The 22112-nt window shown below is 48.7% G+C and overlaps 1 protein-coding gene across 8 annotated transcripts in view; it reads right to left on the bottom strand.

Annotated features, from left to right (window-relative positions):
- Sfswap (splicing factor SWAP) overlaps window positions 1-22112 on the bottom strand; it is a 71751-nt gene that overhangs the window by 1282 nt on the left and 48357 nt on the right. For 5 of the 8 annotated variants that reach the window (XM_021163135.3, XM_029477215.2, XM_085837209.1 and 2 more), the window contains 6 exons: window positions 20732-20962; window positions 19513-19703; window positions 15713-15978; window positions 10792-10944; window positions 9602-9727; window positions 308-481 (listed from right to left, as the gene is read on the bottom strand). In XM_021163135.3, the coding sequence (XP_021018794.1) occupies window positions 308-481; window positions 9602-9727; window positions 10792-10944; window positions 15713-15978; window positions 19513-19703; window positions 20732-20962 (1141 nt within the window). The remainder of the gene's footprint in view (window positions 1-307; window positions 482-9601; window positions 9728-10791; window positions 10945-15712; window positions 15979-19512; window positions 19704-20731; window positions 20963-22112) is intronic. The other 3 variants (XM_021163130.2, XM_085837208.1, XM_085837212.1) reach the window with 1 other exon arrangement.

The following is a 22112-nucleotide window of genomic DNA, read 5'->3' as shown; positions in this document are numbered from 1 at the left end:
CCTCAGGTGAGCTGTGTTCCTCACCGAGCAGCCATGGACCACTCCAGATTCCCAGACTTGAAGGCAATCCCAACAGGAATAAGTCCTTGATCCCGTTTGTCACTGAGACACGCTGAGTCCTGCACGGCTCCTCGGGAGCTCTTTTCCCTGAGGAAGGACTCTGGATGCCCAGTAAGGCATGGGTTGGGGAGCTGCCCCCATATGCTCCTGTCTGAGGTCAGGACACCCAGGGTAGGGATTGGTGGAGGCCCTCACAGCGCTCCAGGTCTCACTGCCCTCCCTCGCTCTTTCCAGAAGTCACAGTTACCTGGAGCGTTCCTGGGAGGAACCTCGGCTCTCCACAGGAGAGATGCTGGCCGAGTGGGCTGAGTGGGCCGAGGGACGCTGTGCGGCCTGTTTACTCGGGGAAGTTGACTGCGACCTGGCCTTGGCTTTGGTGCGAGACCGTGAGCGCCGTTTCTTCTTCTTCTCGTGGGGACTTCTGAAAGAGAAGTGCTCTTGTCAGGGTACATGGAGTGCTCGACAAGAGGGCAGTCTCAATTTGTGTCAAGGGGCCCCTCTACAGACGAGACCTTTTTTTGTCTTTTGAAGACATATATTCTGGGATGGCTCTGAACTAACTATGAAGCTGAGGAGGATCATAAACTCCTGATCCTCCTTCTTTTATCTCCTGAGTTCTGGGATTACAGGATGCACAATTGTGATTGGTCTGTGTGGTACAGGCAAATTGAATCCAGACCATCATGCATGCAGGACAAATACTTTACTGAGCACACCTCTAGCCTCATATGCATGCCTTAGACAGCTGTAATCCTTCAGTCAATTGAGCCTGTGCATCCACAGAGGACTGGGTGTTAAAACAACAGTCCAGAAGCCAGCCTCGGCACAGAGGAAGCTTAGTTCTAGGGAAATGCCTGGCATTTAATGTACAACGAACAACCTATTTGCATTAAAAATACCAAGATAACCAACAAAGAAAAGCCTCTAGGAAAGTCTGTACCGCTTTCTCATTCATGCCAAATGACAGGAAAGTATCAGCCCATTCCCGTAGACATCAGCTTCATCTGCTGAACACACAGGAGGCAGCCTGGGTCATTCTGGGAGTGTCTGATATCCGCCGTACCAGCTCAGCTCTGACCACTGCCTCGCTCACATTGCAGGACAGGGCTCCCAAGCCCATCTGCCCCCATTCTACTCCTTCCTTCCTTGCTTCGCTGTGTCTACCATGTACAGATCTTCGCACTCACGAACAGTGGGCAGATTGGGAGGACGCACCCCCAGCACACAGGATGGTGCCACAGCCAGCCTGCATGCCACCTCCCACCGTGTCTGTTCTGAGATACTCTGCACATTTATCACTGACTCCTAGGGCTCTTCCCTCCCTCCTGGGCTGCAGGACACCACCAGGCAGCCTTCCTGCTCAGCAGTATATTTCACAGTGTGTCCACAGGAATACTAACCAGTGTGATTAACCAATCATCGTCGGCCATTTCTATCCTGTGATCACCACCAACCCTCAGCCCCATGGTATTTGGGTCTGCAGAGGAATCACAGAGGCCCTTCTCAACCTGGCCCCGCCTTCTATCCTCCAGGAAGCCCTCCAAAGCCTGTCCACACAGCCCTTCCTAACCTGGCCCAGCCTTCTATCCTCCAGGAAGGGCCCAAAGCCTGTCCACACAGCCACTGTTACACTGGGTGGCACCCTGTGTTGTATTAGACTATGTGATACTCCTGTATTTCTTTGGTGCTGTAATGCAAAAATGTTCCTGCCTAATGAGAAGCTATGTTTGGGGTCTGTGGCATGGAGACTCCACAGATACGCCATACCCCATAGTCAACTCCAGTGCCCACAGGGGTTTATAGACTGACAAGCACTAGCAGTGGGCCAGTGAGCTCAGTACAGGCAGCAGTGTCAGCAGAGGCCCTTGTGAGGCCACCAGTGTCATCCCAGCCTGGCTTTCTGTGCATCACCTAGGTAAGAGGCCTGAGGAGCACAGCTGCCTCAGGAGCCCAGCACAGCTTCAGTTATACCCAAAGTCCAGAAGGACAACAGCTTGTGATTGAGATTTAGCTCCTAGAAGGCAGTGTCCCTAGGTTGGAGCTATGGGTGGCAGCCTGGTGACCTTTGGCAAGGAGACGTGGATCTGAGTGGAAATGGTTCAGATACCAAGCACATGCAGGGAGAGCTGCTGGGCTGGAGTGTCTGTGTGCACAGCTGAGCTGGGTTTCAGAGTGGGCAGCCCAGGATGGCATGGCTGTGTAGCTCAAGAGTGAATGGCTTCCTCACCACAACTGTGAACTTGGTTTAGTGTGGTGTGTGTGTGTTGGGGGGGGGCCCTGCATGCGCACATACACATTTGAGAGCAAATATGGAGGTCAGAGGATGCCAGAGGATGGTTCTCCCATTCTTCTACCCTTTCATGAATCCTGGGGAATCAAACCCAGGCTGCCAGGCTTGCACAACAAAGCGCTTTACTTGCTGAGCCATCTCACCAGGCCCAGTTTAATCTTAACAGTCTGACCTCACACAGGAAGAAGTTAAGCTTTTGCAGGAGCGAAGCAGTCTGCTCACTTCTGAAGTTGCTGAGGTGCACTTTGCAACTTGGCCCTCTGTGCTGTTGCTGAGTTGTCAAAGCAACACTGCAGCCCTTTGTTCTGGAACATTCCCTCATTATACTTTCCAGCCTATGCCACTCTTCACAGTCAATCGTGACCGCTGCTCTGTAGGAACCAACCACTCACCACTCTGTGTGGGGTTCTGTAGTGTTCCCGAGTCTCCTGTAAAACTGGGCATGTCCCTATTCTTACAGGACTGCCCTGTGTGCAGTTTTGGTAACCTCACATCTCCTTGCTTCTTTTTTTTTTTTTTTTTTTTCTCGAGACAGGGTTTCTCTGTGTAGTCCTGGCTGTCCTGGAACTTGCTCTGTAGACCAGGCTGGCTTTGAACTCAGAAATCCTCCTGCCTCTGCCTCCCAAGTGCTGGGATTAAAGGCGTGCACCACCACGCCCGGTTTCTCCGTGCTTGTTGACCAAATGTTTCCAGTGCACTCTGGGGGAGAAGAGCAGCTATAAAGTCTGGCAGGTGCCCTGTAACTTGTAAGAAACTGTAAGCTGTGCCTGCAGCTATGAAAATGGGCTGCAAGCGCCCTCACTCACTCACACTAAGCAAAAGCAGAACCTCATTGTTTCCCTTACTCCTGATTGCCCATGTTCAGCAACATCTAAGCGTACCCTGCTAATGTGTTTCTCTGTGCCATCAGTGGCCTCTGGTGTTGACACAGGCAACTGTGGGTGTCTTTTTCACAGGGAGACTAACCACTTGGTCTCTTACTTATTCCTGGAGGCAGGTATTTGACTTTAATGACACCAACTATATTATATTTTCCTCCTATGGTGGGGTCTCTTCTATATTCTTGTGGGTGGGTGTACACACTTGTGTGGAGGACAACAAACTTCATTCTTCAGTTGCTATCCATTTTGTTTTGTTTTGACAGAGCCTTACTGTGGAGTCCTAGCTGGCCTCAAACTCAAACTCTGCCTGCTGAGTTTCCATGGGCCCGCCCATCTGTTCCCCTGGTACTGGTGTTTCTAGCACATACCATCTGTCTGGCTTTTTTTTTTTTTTTTTTTTTTTTTTTTTTGGTTTTTCGAGACAGGGTTTCTCTGTATAGCCCTGGCTGTCCTGGAACTCACTTTGTAGACCAGGCTGGCCTCGAACTCAGAAATCCACCTGCCTCTGCCTCCCGAGTGCTGGGATTAAAGACATGCGCCACCACGTCCGGCTCCTGTCTGGCTTTTTATATACATCCTGTAGATAGAGCTCAAGTCTTCCTGCTTGTGTGGCAGGTACCTTACTGAGAGAGCCATCTCCCCAGCTACCAGGGTTCTCTCCATCCTAAGCAGTCCCAGGCACACACAGTTTTCTGGTTCTGGCTTGTGCATTTAGATGCTGATCTAAACTGAACTAACATGTATAGTTTGTTCTTTCTCATTGCAGTGTTCAGTAGGCTGAGCAGGTTTCACTGGAGAACTCTCCAGTCCCCCTGAACTGCTTCAGTGCTGTGGTCTAGCCACAGGCCCAGGCCGCAGCGTGGGCTCTGAGGGTGTCACGGTCTCAGTGCTGTGGTCTATCTAACCAGAGGCCCAGGCTGCAGTGTGGGCTCTGAGGGTGTCACGGTCAGTGCTTCAGCATGAAGCTTGACTTTTCCTGCCACGGAGATCTAGGAGGTCAAAGAACTCCACCTTTGTCCTTTGACTGTCATGGTCTCAGAAGGCGTAGGGGTGGTTGGATCCACAGAGCACAGGACAAGAGCTGTGAGCACAGGACAAGAGCTGTGAGCAGTACCGTTTGCTAGAGTTGAGGAGAGGCTGTTTCTCAGAGTACTGGTCTGTGACCACGAATACGCACAGCATCCTTGCCGGCTTATGGATTAGTCAATATGGTTGGACGTGAGTGGGAAGTGCCCATCTCTCCACTGAGAAGGTGGATGAGCGAGTGGTAACCTGATTCCTGCATACTGGATTCACCGGGAAAAACAGGTTGGAACTGGTAGCAAGGTTCCAAGATGTAAATTCCAGTTCCTAAACTGGATTTTCCTAAACAGACGAGGAACCAATCAAATGATGGCCTCCTGTCACTTTGGGACTTTGTCCATCTCTCAGAAAGAAAGAATTTCCTTATTATCCATTTACAAGTCTGTAGGCCATTCCTGCTTGTCAGCCTAACCACAGATCAATTCTTTGACTACTTTTGCTTGCAGTGTCTCAGCTCACTTTCACGAGTCCCTCCCTAGCTTCTGCTTTGCCGCTGACTGGCTCTTTCCCCAGACTCTGGCCACACTCCGACACTGCCTTCCTCTTGGAGTATAAGGTAGACATTAGAGAAAGCGATGTCTTTCCTAGCTGGCACCGACACGGAAGAAAGGCCATGCTTCCACGTTCCACACTTCCAGGCATGGCTGACTCTTTCTCAATGACTGCTTCTCTCAGCAGGCGTGCGTGGGGTGTGCTGTAAACCCACCCGTGGCTTTCCATACTGTCGTCTCAGGTCTCTGACACACTGCACCACTGTCCAGGTCAATGCTGTGCCCCTGGGCCACTGGCCATGGCTGCAAGTCTGTGTCTATCTGCTTGCACTGTATCCTGCTGTCACTCTCCCAAGCACTGAAGAGCCATTGTTGCACTTTGCACACTTTGAACATCACATCTCAATGACAAAACACCTGCCTCAGAGTTAGCTGTCACCTTCTTGCCATGAGAACAGAGAAGTACATCTTCCTTGCCTTTTAAGATCTGTTAGTGTGTGTGTGTGTGTGTATATATATATTTTAAGATTTATTTACTATATGTAAGTACACTGCAGCTGTCTTCAGACACACCACAAGAGGGCGTCAGATCTTATTACAGATGGTTGTGAGCCACCATGTGGTTGCTGGGATTTGAACTCAGGACCTTTGGGAGAACAGTCAGTACTCTTAACCACTGAGCTATCTCTCCAGCCCCAGTATATTTATTTTTAAAGTGTCTTATTTTTTGAGTCAAAAGTTCCACTTAGTCCAGGCTAGCTTCAAACAGGCCATGTAGCAGAGATGACCCCTCTGCTCCTGCTGCCCCCACTTAACACCTTCCTGAAGATAGGCTCTGTTTATGCCCAAGACTGAGCCAAGGTCTTGAGTCCCCTACCAACTGAGCTAACCCAGGCCCTAAACTGTCTCTCATAAAGTGGGGTCCATGGTGGAGAGCTTTGTTTAGCTACGAGAGGCCTTGGCTTCACCCCTAGCACTGCTCATACCCCCAAGTCTCCAAAGCCACCTCTTTATAAACAAGCCTAGGACCTGCCTGACCTGCTTATCACCCACCCTCTTCCTCCTTTGTTTTCCTTTCCTTATCTGCTATTTTCTTTTGAATGAAGTATTTTTAATGTTTTATATCCTCTTAGCTTTTATTCATTTACTTAAAAACATTTTTTTTTAAAATTTTTTTTTGTTTTTTTGAGACAGGGTCTCACTACTGTAGGCTGACTGTCCTGAACTGTATATACCAGGCTGGCCTCTGTCTCTGTGTGTACTACCCCTGGTTTCCTCTCACCCTCGAAGACATTTATATTTACTTATTTTGTGTGTGCACATACATACTTGTTTGTGTGTGTGTGTCTGTGCTAAGGCCCACATGTGGGGGTCAGAGAACAGATTGTGGGTGTCGTTCTCTCTTCTAACATGTGAGTTTCTGGGATCACACCCAGGCTGGTAGGCTTGGCAGCAGGCGCCATCCCCACCCTGTTTGCTTTCCAGCTAAGTCTTCCTGGTTGTTGAAGGAACTGTAAGGCACATCCTCTCATTTTTCCAAGGTCACCTTGAATGAGTAACACTCAAGCACACCGAGAGCCTTTCAGCTGTTAACTTCAGATGCTATGCCAGATGCAGTGCTTTGTATCAGGAGTGCAGTGGCAAGAAGCCATTCCTACGTTCCTTCTTTCCTTCAGTACCACACCAGGGCATCCTGTTGACAACAGTGGGAATTCCGTGGGCTCTAGTGAAACATGACTCACTGTCCACGCTCATGCTGTCTGCGGATGCTGGCACTGCGTTCTTGCTTTGACAGTGTCTCATAAACTTGTTCAGCTATGGATAACCTCGATCTCTTGATGCTATCTTCTGTGTGTTCAATGGCGAGGTCACAGGTGGGCACTGCTATGCTCTGTCTACCAGACTGCACTCTAAAAATGTGCATCAGGCTCAGGGCCTGATCTCCAAACCCTCACTAACAAGAAGTGGGGTGGGCTGGAGAGACGACTCAGTGGGCAAGAGCACCCACTGCTCTTCCAGAGGCCCCGAGTTCAATTTCTCAAAGCCATATAGCAGCTCACAACCATGTGTAACTCCAGTTCTCTTCCGGCCTCAGCAGGCACCAAGCACACATGTGATGCACAGGCATGCCGACATTCATGCACATAAATAATTAGATAAAAATAAAATGAAAAGAGCCGGGGCAAGAAAGGCAGGAAGGATCTGGACACTGGTATCTGAGGAGCACCACAGCCCGCGGAAGAACAATGTGACATCTGGCCTGGAGGCTCCTGGAGTCTGTCACAATCAGACAGAATAAGGGAACAGGAAATTGTACAGTCTACCTGTCCAGAGCAGTGCTGGACAAGGGAGGGGGGGCCAGCTGACAACAGAGTAGAGAAGGTAGCCATTCTGGCCGTCACTGACTATCGTGGCAGAAGGCTGCTGGGAAGAGAGCTCACGTGCTTGCTCAGTGCCCACTGGAAGGTGAGCTGCTTGGTCAGAGGTCAGGGCAGAGGCAGCTTTACCTGAGGGACCAGGTGCACCATCACTAAGGTGCTCCTTCCATGCCGAGGACCACGATCCCACAGCACTGCTGGCCTGCATTCTTTTGCAACAGAGGTGGAGTGGGTGGAGCCAGAGGGAAGCAGAAGAGGACATGCAGCCAAGTGAGCAGCTGAACGAATGTGTGAGGTGCTTTCAGTACCACATTAAGACTCGTAGTTAGTGGGCAGAGCAGTGGTGGAATGCACCTTTGATCCCAGTACTAGGGAGGCAGAGGCAGGCAAATCTCTTGAGTTTGCAGGCCAGTCTGGTCTACAGAGGGAGTTTTAGTACAGCCAGGGCTACATAGGAAAAAAAAAAAAACCCACCTGTTTTGAAAAAAAAAACAAAAAACAAAACACAAAAGAAAAAGAAAAAGAAAATCCCCAAGCTCCTTAGTTAGCTATAATCAGTCTGTCCAATAGTGCAAAAAGAGCACAGCAGCATACCTTCCATCTAGGTGATGCCAAGTATCAGAATTAGCACAGGCCAGACCTACCCGCTGAGATGGCGGTGTGGAGGGAGGGAGAGTGCCTGACACAGGACTGAACGGGGCGGGACAGGATGGCACTGCACGTGGAGCAGCTCCAGTGCTCAGCTGTCTGCCTCTTCCTATCCTTTTAGGACAACCGTGCTCGAGCAGAAGGCTCAGAGGCCTCATAAGTCCTATGCCTAAGATGGGGATGGCTCCCAGCACTGTGGACACCGGCCCTCTTCCACCTTCTCCCATCATCTCTCTTTGAACGTAAAGGTTAATTTGAGGGCAAAGCAAGAATTCTTCTGTTGAGAAAGATCTTTTGCTGTAAAAATTAATTTTAGACCATGCCCTTTACATATACCAAAGGTGATGATGAACTTCAAATGTTAAACCACTTGCTTCAGGAATGAATCCTGTGTATTGCAGTAGCTGGGAGGATTACAGAGGCTGGAATGTAATTTATAAATGTGAACTTGTATTGCAACCCTTTGCTAAAACTCATCAGCCTCATGTTCCTCTGCTGGCTTCTCAGGTAACAGAGAATGATCTCCTTCCCCAGTCAACAGGCTGCCTGTGACCAGCTAGCAGGCTGCTCCTTCACCTTAGGCTGCCTACTCTACCCATGTCCTCTAGGTAGCACTGTGGACAATGGGCAATAGCTGGGGCCCCAAGGTCCACGGTTTATCTGTAATCCCGGGTTTGTCCCCCACAGATTCTAGCCCTTTCTGGCTGTTTTTCCCATGACAACTCCTTCCCAACTGGGAACTAGAGTGATCCATTAGGTGACACTCACTACTGTTGGAAACAGAGGAAGATGCTCCAGGGCAGCACTCATGCTGGAAACATGACTCCCATGGAGTGGCGGCCCCCACTGCAGCCAGAGTCTAGATTTCCAACATCTTTCAAAAGCCTATACATAAACCACTTGGTCTCTAGAGGGCTGCTGCAGGGAGGGACTAGTACCTTCAAGAGGGACCTAGTGGAAGGTGGTAGGTCACTAGGGACATGCCCCCTGCAGAGGGACCAACCTTTAGGCTTTTGGCCCTAACATGCTCCCACAACAATTCACTGCCTCAGCACAGGCCCAAAGCAACAGGACTAACATACAGAGACCCCCAAAGCTGATCAAAATAACCCCTCACTCTCTATAAGCTGATTTACTCAGGCAATGCGCTATAGAGATGCAAGGGGACCAACACAGCCAACAGAAGCAGGCACCACAGAGTGTACACAGGTTTCCCAAAGTTAGACAAGAGAGGGCAGGGCAGCTTGGGGTTCTCACTAGGTGGAGGTACAAGGAAACTATGGCTCACAGGGTAAAAGGGTGTCCCTGGCTACCAGGAGCTAGGTTCAAATTTAGTGGCTCTATAACCACTTTGGCTGACCTCCCTGTTAGCCTTACAATGGATACAGAAGTGATCCAGGGTCACAGCCTGGATCTATTCTTTGCCCTGCTCCAGTGGTCATTACTGGAGACAAAGCAGGACACTGAGAAAAGATGTCTATTTTTTCTTAGTTGACCCCTGTTCCCTGAAGACAGCTGGGAGGGACTGGGGTAGATTCAGCAGAGATAGCAAGGGCCCTGGGTTAGTGTTAAGGAAGAGCAGGGTCCAGAGAAAAGCCATTTGAGGGTTCCACAGGCATGGACACATTGTGCCCTGGAACCCACATGATCCCAAGAGACAGCCCTACTGAAGAAAGGGACTGCACCCTTTCATTATCTGTGACTCTTTCACACAGGTGACAGACACCAAGACTTCAGACACGTTTTTCCCTGTGAGACATGGTAGCCTACCTGGAACGGGTCCTTTTCCTGCTGACTCCAGGGCTGCCGCTCATCCGGTAGGCTGTAGGGACACTCCTTTCTTCCCGCCGTCTCTCAGGAGAGTGAGCTCTCCTTCTTGGGGACCGAGACCGTGACCTAGACAGACAACAAAGTAGACTTTAGCTCTGTCTGAGGCCTGGTCTGTGTGGTGTGCACCTCCCTAGCATGAGGCGAAAGAGACCTCAGTCTGAGATGCAGGCTGCGCAGATGGGCCCTGCATCTTTAGAGGCTGTGCATCCTGACACCAGCTTGGAGGTACAGGACCTCTCCCCACCCCTGCCTGCACTACAGCAAGGCTCAGGTCTTCAGGAGGCTGCGGCTTGAGCCTCCCTGCTCCTGCCTTGTGCTCTCTCCCAGCCTGGGACTTTCAACTCCCTGAATCCATTCCTATGCTCAGGCAGGGAAAGGCGCCTAGATACTGGCAGTAGGGAGAAACTAAAGGTTGAGAAGCTAAGAACTGCAGGTTGCACCATGACATTCCTCCTGTTACTCATCTCAGGCCATGGACCTGAGATGAGGGGCAGGAGGCATCAGGACCATACTGCAGACCCACTGGCATGAAGCCCAAACCCTGCACCTGCTCAAAACATGATACCCTCGTGACAGTCTGACTACTTTAAGTCTATGGGAGGTTTCATGGACCAAAAAAAAAAAAATCTAAGAATACTTATACTTTTTTTATTTTGATTCATGCCGGGATATACTCCACAAATAGCAAGACAGACCCTCAAGTCCCTCTCACCCTTTGTGAATCTGGAGGTCCTTAATAAAGGGTTCCTCAACAATGGTTTGAGACTTTTATGTTCTCCGACCATCTGCTATTTCAGGAAAATGTGCAGTAAGCAGAAATTTAGGGGGAAAAAAGCCCTCCCAAACCCGAACTCTCTTTGTTCAGTTTCCATGACAACCTACTCAAAAACATTATTAAGAGAGCAGTTTGACTTCAAAATTTGAAAAAGTTCTTCACTGAATCATTCTAAACAGAATGAGTTCCTCCCTCCCAATAAAAACAACACACAGTTGTTCAGGAATCAAGTTTTGGTCATATCCTGGTCCCCATGAGCCCGTGCTGGCCTCTCCAGCCGGGCTGGTCTAGGTGGCGTGCCTCCCCAGACCTTCCCTAGGCTACACAGACTACAGAGGTGGGGGCAGTCAGACACCTTGACGGTTTACCAGGTTTCCCCTCAAAAGAGCTCCAGGAGTCAAAGCTGCTCGAGGCCGAGGCTGCCTGAGAACTCTCCTGCTGTGCTGCCGCCACTGCCGAGCTGCTGGGACAAGGCTCCACACTCAAGATCCCTGGGGAGGCTGAGGGCCTGCGGTCGGAGGCACATACTTCACATTCAGAATGAAATGTGCCGGGCTGGGTGCTACCAGAGCCATGAGAAAGCTCCGCTCACTCAAAGCTTTAGCACCTATGGATGCTTAGCATAGAATTCTACAATAAACTCAACAATTAGGAAAAATAAGTTAGTTTTAAATGCCTGCAGATTCAAAACGTTGAAGTACAATACTGTTTTGCAGTGGCCATTAGTAGTAAGAATTTTTCAGAACACAGCGGCTGTTCCCAGTAGAGTGCAACTCTCCTGGGAAGGAAGCCCTGCTCAGAACAGGGCACCAAGTAACAGCCAGCAATTCTGCGGGTTTCACTGTAATCAAGTAAGCCTTAATGCTTTTAATTTTGTTAACCAGGCTCTTAATATTGATGCCAGGACAGGGCAAGAGCCAGGAATTTCAGCCTACGAGTAAATCAGTAGTGTGATGTCACCACAGGCCTTCTTAAAGAAGACAAACTGGTCTGAATTTAAAACTTCCAGGCACAGTGCAACAAAGACATCCCTTTCTGAATGACCACAATGCTTTGCTTTCGGAAGCAGGAAATTTTTAATGATAAAACTCCAAACTATTGTCGGGATGCCAGTGTCTGCACCCATACCAACCACTTCTACTGCTCCTCTCCCTGCTCTGGCTTCTCACAGCTGTGGGACATCAACAGTGACTCGGAAGCCAGGCTGTGGATCTAACCCACCAGGAACTGGCTACGGCTGTGAAGGTTAACTGCACTGGGGCCAAGCTCCCCTCTGTTTATCCCATTCACAGGTTTGGCATTGTTAAGAGCAGGTATCTGAGCCTTTCCTAGCTTGGCCACAGGTCACCCCAACATAAAACTATCACCTATACCCACAGGAATACAGAAGTTCTAACCATACCCTTTCTTCCTTTAAAAGACAGTTTTGGGGGTTAAATTTCCTTTTCTAGTTTGTTATAGTTTACCACTGGAAAACGGATAGTAAAAGACTCAACAATTTAAAACTAAAATAGAATGTCAATGTTATAGAACCTCAATGCCTGTACAAGTTCTTCGTGGCTATTTTGTTTGCTTCTTTTTTGTTTTTGTTTTGTTTTGTTTTGAGACAGGGTTTCTCTGTGTAGTCTTGACTGTCCAGGAACTTGTTCTGCCTCCGGATTGCTGGGAATAAAAGTGTGTGCCACCACTGCCAGCTTTCTTACCAAATGCTAAATGGAACCAGCAAAGTCAAACAAAGTCCCATTACCTTGCACCCCTCCCTCATTTGAAGGAATGTATGGAGTTCTCCTTAAAGAATGTCTTTATCAAGCAGACCCTCTCCAATGGCTGGTGTTCAGACACTCAGCTCAACACTTGAATACTAAGGGGAAATGACTTCAGAAGTTAGCAGGTAAGCATGCCTTCATGCGTCCCTGGTGTAAGTCAGTGCAGTGACCCCACACCATTACACATGATTTACCTGCGTGCCTGCTGCCTCACTTCAGTGAGACTGAAAGCTGTACCCAGCACAAGGGCAAGCAGGAGCTGCACCATGGACAAGATCTACCCTTTGGTCAGTGCTGACCCAGATCCTCAGAACCACCATGCTTTCTGAGGGACTGAGTTATGAAACTGAAGTGTTTCATTGTGGAGAACTTGCCTTTGCAGATCCAAAGCCACCTACAGATTGGACATATGGAGTAAGCAAAGCTTCTGTCCTACAAGCACATCACACAGTAAACGAAAATCAGACTGTCCTGCATTTTATGTGGGACCAGAGCCACTTAGTATAGGGAAGATTATGCATTTCGGTTGCAGTATGCTACCACAGGAGGATGCCAACAACTGCAGCATTTTACTTTGAGCTGGCAGTCATTTAAAAATGACCACTTAGGCTGTGTCAGGCCTGAAAAATAAGTCTGGCAAGGATGGCCTATTGTAGATGTTACCATGGTAATGGGTTCCTCTACCTGAAAGGATAGCTAAAGATAAGATAATGACAGCATCACCAGCATTTTCTTCACTATGGTTAGAATGTCAACAGCTCATAGTAATATGGAGCCTGCTCTCTTGTTTCAGCCACAACTGCAACCTTTTATTTGGTGTTTTCTGTCTTAGTATGGACGGCAGGCTGGCACAAGACATGCTTACTTCTCCTGCCTCGGTCTGGGTGCGGGGAGCATAGGCATGGCTACTTCCCCTTCCATAACCACGGCTTTCCAGCTGCTTCCATCCTGGGAATGAGAGTGCTGCAGGGCCTGCAGTGGGCAACATGACCCTATCTCATAAAGAGGACTGAGGCTGAGGCCTGCCATGCAGCCAGGGACTGTGCCTTCCAAGGGCCCCATTCCAGCTTTCAGTGTTGTGTGGACAGACAGCAGCTAAGAGGGGGCCACAGTGCAAATCACTTACTCTGCAGCAAGCCTTGTCTTGGTATTCTATCTAAACTGTAAAACCAAACACTAACGATGGACTTCTCTCCCGAGGTAAAGTACCTGTGTTATTTAACCAGATAAACCAAAAGCCTCTTTTCTGATCCTCCCTCAGCCACCGAAACGGAAGTTTGGGGGCTTTGAGAATAACCAGCCCTGACACTGTCAAACATTTTCATTGAAGGTCAAATTGAGATGAAATAATGGCCAGAAAAATTTCAGCTTCATTTTGTCTTTTAACTGAGAATTAGACTAAGTAGTAGGGTTTTGTTCCTTAGACCTGTAGACACTAAGATGTAAAGTGTTATGAATAATGCACCTGTACAAAATATGCAAATCTAAGCCTACTGCAAACTCAGGTTGGACAGGCAGAGGACAGGTAAGAACAGGTCAGTGGCAGTCTTCATGCCACACACTGAGATGAACACAGCGAGCCAGAGCTGGGAACCCTCTCTATTGGTTCAAGGCCTGAGAGTCATGAGGGAATTGTTCTTCCCTTGTCTGAACCCTGGAGTAGAGGAAACCAGGGAGAACTGACTGGCCAGTGTGAGATGACGGGTTGGTATAGCTCTGTAGTTTGGATCTGGAACATAAATTCTGGGGGTGCTAAAAAATAAATAAATAAATAAATAGATAAAAATAAAACATGACAGCAAACCTGTTCATTTTTCTAAGAAATATCATGGGTCCTGCGTGTGCACAGTTAACGGTTCAGAATGTTGCACTTCCAAGAACTAGAGCCAAGGGCTCTCCATGAAGACAAACCTACCCCGATGAGGACAGGTCAGACACTTGTCAACCCCAGGCTTGGTGTGGGCAAAGGAGAAAGCACACCACTTTACCACATCAGAGAGAACACTGCACTGCGCATCCAGGAACACAGGACACCAGTGCCTATGAATAGTATTTACAGCACGGGTACCTGGGCTTAATGAATGCTGGGGTGAGGTCACCTGATCAGAGTCCAGGACATCAGAAACCCAGGGCAGGGTGAGAACTAAAGGCTGGACAGGCGCTCTCAATCTCCATCACACTACCAAATGCTGAGCTGCATTTTCAAGCCTTCAGAACTAAGGGGATGCCATGGCATCCTTTAAGTACAAGTTTACTAACTCTGTTGACAGCAATGCCGAGCTGCTTCCTGGACCCCTGGCACCTTGGGCAGAAGGCTTGCTGGTAGACTGCTGGAGAGGCAGCAGGTTAAGAGACATAGATGCACACTGGTGCCTCATTCATTCTCACTTCAGACATTGTGCGGAACATCTGAGCACAGCTTGAGTGGGGGAAAAGCTGCACCGCTTCAGCCACAAGCACTCAGCACAGGCAAGTTTATTCATACAAAAGACTCCAGCATGCCAGCCTAGGAATTTCTACAACTCAACACACGTGCCAGGCTCACTTCAGAACGTGTAAAACACTCATCTCCCACTCCCTAGGAGGCAGTCACCTGTTCTTAAATCTACTCTATGGTTAAAAATAGTCCTGGACACCTTGATCCTCCTGCCTCCCTCCTCCAGGCACTAGGACCATGGGCAAGTGTCACCATGCTCACCTACAATTTCCATTTTTACAAATCTTGGTGGGAGGGAGAGACTAACTCGTTTTATGTGTGTTTGTGACTGTATGTTTGTGTGTGTATGCACGCTCACGTTCATGTGTAAGTCAGAGGGCAACTTGGGTGTTCTTCCTCAGAAGCCATTGTGGGGTTTTTGTTTGTTTTGACTTTTGAGCCTGGTCTCACTATGTAGCCCTAGTCAGCCTACAACTTGCTATACAGACCAGGTTGGCCTTGAACTCACAGTGATCCTCCTGCCTTTGTCTTTTGAGTACTAGGAGTAAAGGTTTATGCCCTCACATCCATCCCGTTCACCTGATTTTATGAGACAAGGTTCCTCACTGGCCTGGATTTTGCTCAGTAGGCTGGGCTGGCTAGACAATGAGCCCCTCTGTGCCCACCTCCCCTATGCTAGGATTAGAGGCAGGCACCAGCATGCTCGGCTTCTTCACTCAAGTCCTCACGCTCAACAGCAGGATGTACTGACTGAGCTACAACCCCAGTGTAGCTTAGACTGGCCTTGAACTGGAGATCTTCTTGTTTCCACCTTGAGTGAATAGTGAAGTTTAAGTAAGCTATGCAGAGATAAGAAGCATAAATGAATCATTTAACCTGCAGTGACAGCTGAGCTCTGAAGTCTCAGCAATGTTCTTTTAAAAAAATCTTTGGATTTGCAAGACACACACATTCTCCCACACACACTCTAGCCTGTGCTCTTTTTAAATTCTGCTGGCTTTATAGGGTAGCAGGAAGCGGCTCAGAGTGTAGGGCGGATGGGAGCAAGAAGGCTTGAGTGCCGGCACACCTACCTCGACCGCCGCACTGTCCGGTAGGCACTGGGCAGGGAGTGCTTTGCTTTTGAGTGGGATCTAGACCTGGGCTTGGAAGACGAGTGGTACTTGGGAGAGCGGGACCTCGTCCGAGACCGTTTTTTGTGCTTCTTCTTCTTTTTCTCTCTTTCTTCTTCTCTTGGTGGGTCTCTGCATCTGTTTGAAGGCCTTTCTGGAGGCTTCCCCTCCAACATGGGCAGAGTTCTACCACCAACCAGCAGAGGACAGGGCATGACACCAGTTTCCTGGAAACAGAAAAGTGAATGTGTAGGTGTCAACCGAGAACACAACGCTCTGGGCAGATAGTTCTTGACTCTGAGGAAAGAAGACCTTTCAGTGGACATATATAAAAATCCCCTTCTGTGTGAGCTGGATCAAACCTGTTATTGAAGCATGTGGGAGGCAGAGAGAAGAAAACTGCTTTGAGTTTGAAGCCTGCTTGGACTACAAAGTTAATTCTAGACTGGCCTAGGTTAGAGTGAGTTTGTCTCAAAAGACTCTCTCTGGCCTTTCAGGAGAAATGTAGTTTGAAGTAGTCATTCAATACTATACATGGAAGAATTCTCATTTGTGCCTAGAAGATTTAATAGTAAGGTTTATGGAAAACTTCAAGGTAGATGCTCTGTGATACCCCCACCCCCCACCCCCCATACTGCTCCAGCTGTCTGGAGCCCTGGGATGGAATGAGGACAGAAGTGGTGTGCACGTGCATTTGTAAACCTGCAACTGTAGGCAGGAGGGCCCTGTCTTCCTGCTTCGCTTGGGCCCACTCTAGAGGCAGCTGGTGAGTTGGTGAGTAGCCCTGCACATGACTCTTACAGAGCTGCTAGCTCACAGTGAAAGCTGCCCAGTGGGCTGAGCTGAGGCCAGATGGCTACCTGCAGCTGTCAGACAGGAAGGCGGTGTCTCAGCCTTTCCCTGAGCTCCCTGCTGCTTAGGCCACTATGCTTAACCACAGACAGGCTTGGCATCACTGATGCAACATTTTTAGCTATTAGAGAGACTGCTTAAAGATTTAGTGTGCCATTAACCTCTCTCTTTCTTCTTCTAGACGGGGCCACACCAGTGTAGCCCTGACTGGCCTGGAACTCACAGAGATCGGCCTGAGTACTGGGATTAAAGGTGTGGGCCACCATATCCATCCAGTAATATTTTTCTATGTTAATGAGCATGCTTTAAGACATCACTTGAAATCATACCTGGATCTGTAAAATCATCTCTAATGACCAGTGGTATTGGACAGACCACATGTTACACGTGCATGGTAGAATGCACCCTAAGGAGCTGGCTGAGCTAGTCTCAGCCCTGACAGATCTAGTAGTCCCACCTCTGACTTTCTCTCATGTCCGTTAGGAGCCTGTAAGAACTCCTGTCTACATCTACGTCGCTAACTGGGTGAATGTGCCAACATCTGTAGGCCAAGTACATATATCAAGGAACTTGGCAAAGTCAAGGGCAAGTTGCTTGAGATTAGTACCATTTTGGGTTTGACTATCATTTATAGACTATTTACTCTGAGCCTTTTTGTTTCAAAGCAGTCAAGACACTTATCACCAGCTGCTCTCCTCATGCACCCTTATAATCCTCCTGTGCACACGCAACCAGGGAGACCACTCCAAAGTCAAACAACCATGGATTACAGACAGGGCCAAGGCTGGCAGACAAGAATGGAGCCACTCTGAGAGAAGGCACAAGCTGGGTCAGCACTGTGGTGCTGCCAACAGGCTGATGACAAACGACTTTGACAGACTGAGTCCCCATTAAAACATCCAGAATCTGAGAACACAGAGTCAACCTTGCAATCATGACTTGTTTTTATCTATCTGCACATGTGGCTTTACATATTTTTAAAATGTACACTTTATCTGTCTTTCTGTGTGTGCATGTGTGTGGAGGTCAGAGGAGAACTTACTGAGTCAGCTTTCTCATGTGGGTACTATGTATCAAACTCATGCTTATTAGTCTTGGCAGCAAGCATCTCTACCTACTGAGCCTCCTCACACTGTCCTGTCTCACTCCAACTTTGAGACAAGTTCTCATGTAGTGCAGGCTGACTTTGAACTTGTCATAAGCAAGGATGACCTGACCTTCTGAACCTCCTGCTTCTCTCTCTGCACTGCTGGGATTATAGTACGCTAACATGTGTCAAGGACAAGCCTAGGAAGGACCCTGTGCATGCCAGGCAAGCACACTGCCAACTGAGCTACATTCCAGGCTTACAGATGTGTCTTAACCTCTGGTCGCTGTACAAAGGATAGTGAAACAAGAGATTCAATCAGGCTCCACACGTCCCTACCCAGCCAGGCCCTTGTAAGCTTCCTGTTCTTGCTGCCCATGTCTCTCCAAAGCTGCAGAGCTCCTGCATGCCCCACACCACAGAGCCTCACACATGCCCTCATCCAGGGCCACAGTGCATAATGGCTGCCCCCAGCTGTGTGTACTTTGCTCCTCCATTTCTGCAGGAACAGGCTTTGTCTGAGGGACCAGAAGACAGCCTATCTCTGTGGGGCTCTGGGAAATGGGGTCATAGTGCCCTAGTGGGGTTCTGCCACCTCTTTGAAAAGCTCATTCTGGGAAGGGCAGTGCAGAGGTTACCCTCAAGAACAGAACCACTAAAAAGATGCTGGTAGACATAGAAACAGCAGGTCTGGACATCCAGGAGATGGGAAACTTTAACCACAGGGACACTCCAGACTCCAAAGGTCCTTACAAATATCAATGTAATTAAAGTTAAAAAGGCTGTGGTGGCACATGCCTGCCACCCCGACACTTTGTCTTTCTAACAATAGCAAACAAGAGCAAAGGGCTTGTACTCCACTATGAACGAAAGCTAAGTGAGGTAGTCCGAATGAAAATGGCCCTGATAGGCTCAGAGGGCGTGGCACTATTGGGAGGTAGACCTTGGAGGAAGTATCTCACTGGGAGTGGGCTCAGAACTCTCAGCTCCTCTCTAGCACCATGTCTGCCTATGTGCCACAATGCTTCCTGTCATGATGATATTAGACTAAATCTCTGAACTGTAAACCAGCCCTAATCTGTTCTTTATAGGAGTTGTGGTCATGGTGACTTTTCACAGCAAGAAAACCCTAACTAAGACACCAAGCATAAAGGATATTTAAAGACACCTGGAGACAGACAGGCATGACCAGAATTCTCACAGCTGCCACCAACAGTGTTCACTGAAGGTTCTGGGAGATGGGCACTGCTTTCCCATCTCTCCACACAAAGCATCCTAAGGTACCGTGTGATGTTCCTGTTCACGGCCAGCACTTAGGCCATGACCTTTTGGTGTTGAGAATGAGCTCAGGGCCTCCTACACACTAGTGCTCTACCTCAGAGCTACACCCAGACATGGATGGCTACTGTTTACCTCTTTAAAATTACAGCACAATACAGGATACAGATGCTGGCACTGAGATCTCTGCCCCCAAGTGTAAGCTCAACAATGTGGCTGTGACCACTGAGGCCCTGCTCTAGCCGTAGCTGTCTGACGACATGCAGCTGGAGGCCCTACATGGAGGACCATGAGCTGGGCTTCCTGATCAGGACCCACACCTATGTGCTCTGAGAGTGCAGCCTGAGTCTGGTCTGTCTATAAGGTAACTGGCACAGGGTCTCGTCACAGACTCAAAGCTATGAGCAAAGTCTGTGACTATGCTGGAGGGAGGTGTTGGTTGGGCTGCTGCCATCTGGCTCAGGCTGTGGCTCCAAAGCCAAGGGTGAGTCCAGACCAACTTTCATCTACCACAAGTATGCCATCAGGATGTCCTTCTACGTACCTCAACTCCGAAAGTACTCTCCTCAAGTTTCCCAACTTCTGCTTCTGGAAGAGGATTTTTTAAGGTTTGTAAGAACAACGCTGCTTTCCTTTTACGTTCAGCCTGAAGCTGCTTCTCCTTTGATTCCTTGGATGCCTGGGCTAGCTTTTCCCGGGCAGCAGCTGCAAGGCGGTCCTCCAGCTTTTGTTTTGCTAAAGGAAATAAGAAAGGCAGAGTCTACAGCAAGTAGCATTTCATTTCTGGTTTTCATAGGCACCTTCTGGCTATCCAACACTGTCATTTCAATACTAAGCCAAAGCAGGTAGATACCTGGACAGACCAATATTTTCAGAAAATAAACTTATTATGGCTTTTGGGGGGAGGTACACTTTATTTTCAAAGGCAGCGAGGTTGAAGGGGTTCCACGGTGGCAGAAGCTGGGCTGGACACTGGAAATCCCAGAATGGCTCTCATGTACAGGGCCCCAACACACTCCAAGTGGGCAAGGAGTGATGCCCTGTGGCAAGTGTCTGAGTCCAGAGGGCATGGCAAGCTGCTGAGCTCACACACAGGGAGAGTGCCTGTGGGCCCACAGCATGCTTTTCTCTGGAGGACACTGGCTCCAGGAGTCTCCTTTAGTCAGGGCTGTATGGTCTGTTCATGCATACCCAGAAACACATTCCAAGAAAAGCAGTTACAACAGGTAAAAACACAAACGCAGTCACTGAGTAGCCACTTCACTGTGGAAGACGACTTATTTTGGAGGGGCAGATGTCCCCAAAAGGTTAGGCAAGCACTGTAGCAGCCCCAGCCCATATGCTACTGGCCATGCTGTGACCCATGAAGATGACCCAGGGCTGAGAAATCAGCTCTGGCAGGCATCATCTTCAAGGGCTGATGGTTCTGCTGAAAGACAAGTCTCACAAAAAGGCCTCTCCCAGTGTGGTGCATTAGCCAGCGCTGGGAGTCCAGGCCTGGTGTCTCACCCTGGGGCTGTCGTCCAAGTACAAAGTGCGCCTCCATTAGAGCCGCCCGCTTAGCGCATTAGGCTGCTCTGAGTACAGATTGCCAAGGGCACTGCATCAAGTGAAGGAGCGCAGTGCCATGGCAGTGCACACAGGACGTTCAGAATGCTCCTGCATAGCTCCAGGCTTTCGTTCGAAGTCTTAGAATTTCTGGCTTAGCACATAAATCTTATATTTGTCTTCTTTCTTTCAAGAACTTTAAAAGCTCGACAAACCTTGCTTGGCTTCCAGCTCCTCCTGGGTAAGCTGTGGTTTCTTCTCCTCTACAGCTACGGAGGGCGGGGCAACAGCAGGGCTGGGGTTGGCCACGCTGCTTGTGCTTTCCTGGCATTCCCTGCTTTCTTCATCCTCTTCACTGTCATCGTCCAGCTTGACACGGTTTTTCTCCAAGGGAAGGAGGTCATTTTCTTTGGCTTTGATGGCAAAGCTTATTGGAGCAAAAGAAGCTGTTGGGAAAAGGTGACAATTGTGACGTATTTTTAGGCACCAGCGGCAGAATGTGCAGACAGTGTCACAGGCACTACCACCTGCAAGAGGGATGGCTGATAGGCAGATAGCATCTGCCAGGAAGGCACAGCGTGAGTATGCACATGTGTGTGTGAAAGTGCGGTCTACAGGTGGGGATGTCGTCAAAGGAGTTCTGTTCAAATTTCTGAGGCAAGGCATCAGACTGCCCATGCTGGCTGAGGTATGCTAGCGTGGGCAGCAGAACAGTACTGACATAGCAGACACGTACCCGCTGAACACCGAGCAGTCACCTTCAGTTTTAAATGGTCAACTTTTGTCATTTTCCTTTTTGAAAATACATTTGCTTAGTGTGTACACTTAAGAGCATGTCATGTGTGCAGGTCAAGGTTAGAGGACAACTGGGAATTGGTTCTCTCCCTATCACATAGGTTGTGGGCATTAAACTCAGGTTGGCAGAATTGGTGGCAAGTATCTTTACCCACTGAGCCATCTTGTTAGCCTGCTTTTTTTTTTTAATATATCTATTTAATAGAATATGGCATGCAGCTGAACTGGTTTGAGTAGGCACATGACATGGCTAAGAAACAGTGCCTAGAAAACCTCCAATTACATTAAAAAAAAAAAAAAAGGCTTTTCCTCAAGCAAAATCCAAACCAAAACAACCGAAACCAAAACAAATACAGAATTCATTTCTTTATTCAGTTAACAAGACAAGCATCATGTCAGAACTTGCTCTACACCTATTACAAACATTTCAAGGTGAAGCAAAAATTTAGGTGTTATACTCCCAAACCCTAAACTCTGGAACACTTCATTTAAGAGACACATAAAGGCCTTAAGGGGGAAAGTCTTCTGCTGTGTCTGCTTGTCAACAGCAAGTTCCTCTGTCACTCACTCTGCTGATACAGTCAAATGCTATGGCCTTCACTCACTGACAGGCATCAAGAAGCTACAATGGGGGGACAACTCCAGTGTGCTGAAAGCCAGCTGACTGAGGTAAGTGGGTATGTGAAAGAGGCAGGTTCTATCAGGGATGTGACTCCCTGCAGTGCCCTCCCCTCGCCTTGGTTCTCAGCTTTTACAGCACAGCCAAGACATTTCTCCTAACACCTCAATGATGATGTGCAG

Source organism: Mus caroli, unplaced genomic scaffold (genome assembly GCF_978045245.1).
Source record: "Mus caroli unplaced genomic scaffold, Mus_caroli_1 scaffold_4, whole genome shotgun sequence".
Taxonomy (NCBI): Eukaryota; Metazoa; Chordata; class Mammalia; order Rodentia; family Muridae; genus Mus; species Mus caroli.
The sequence above is the reverse complement of the archived record's forward strand: the minus strand, read 5'-3'. Positions and strand labels throughout refer to the sequence as shown.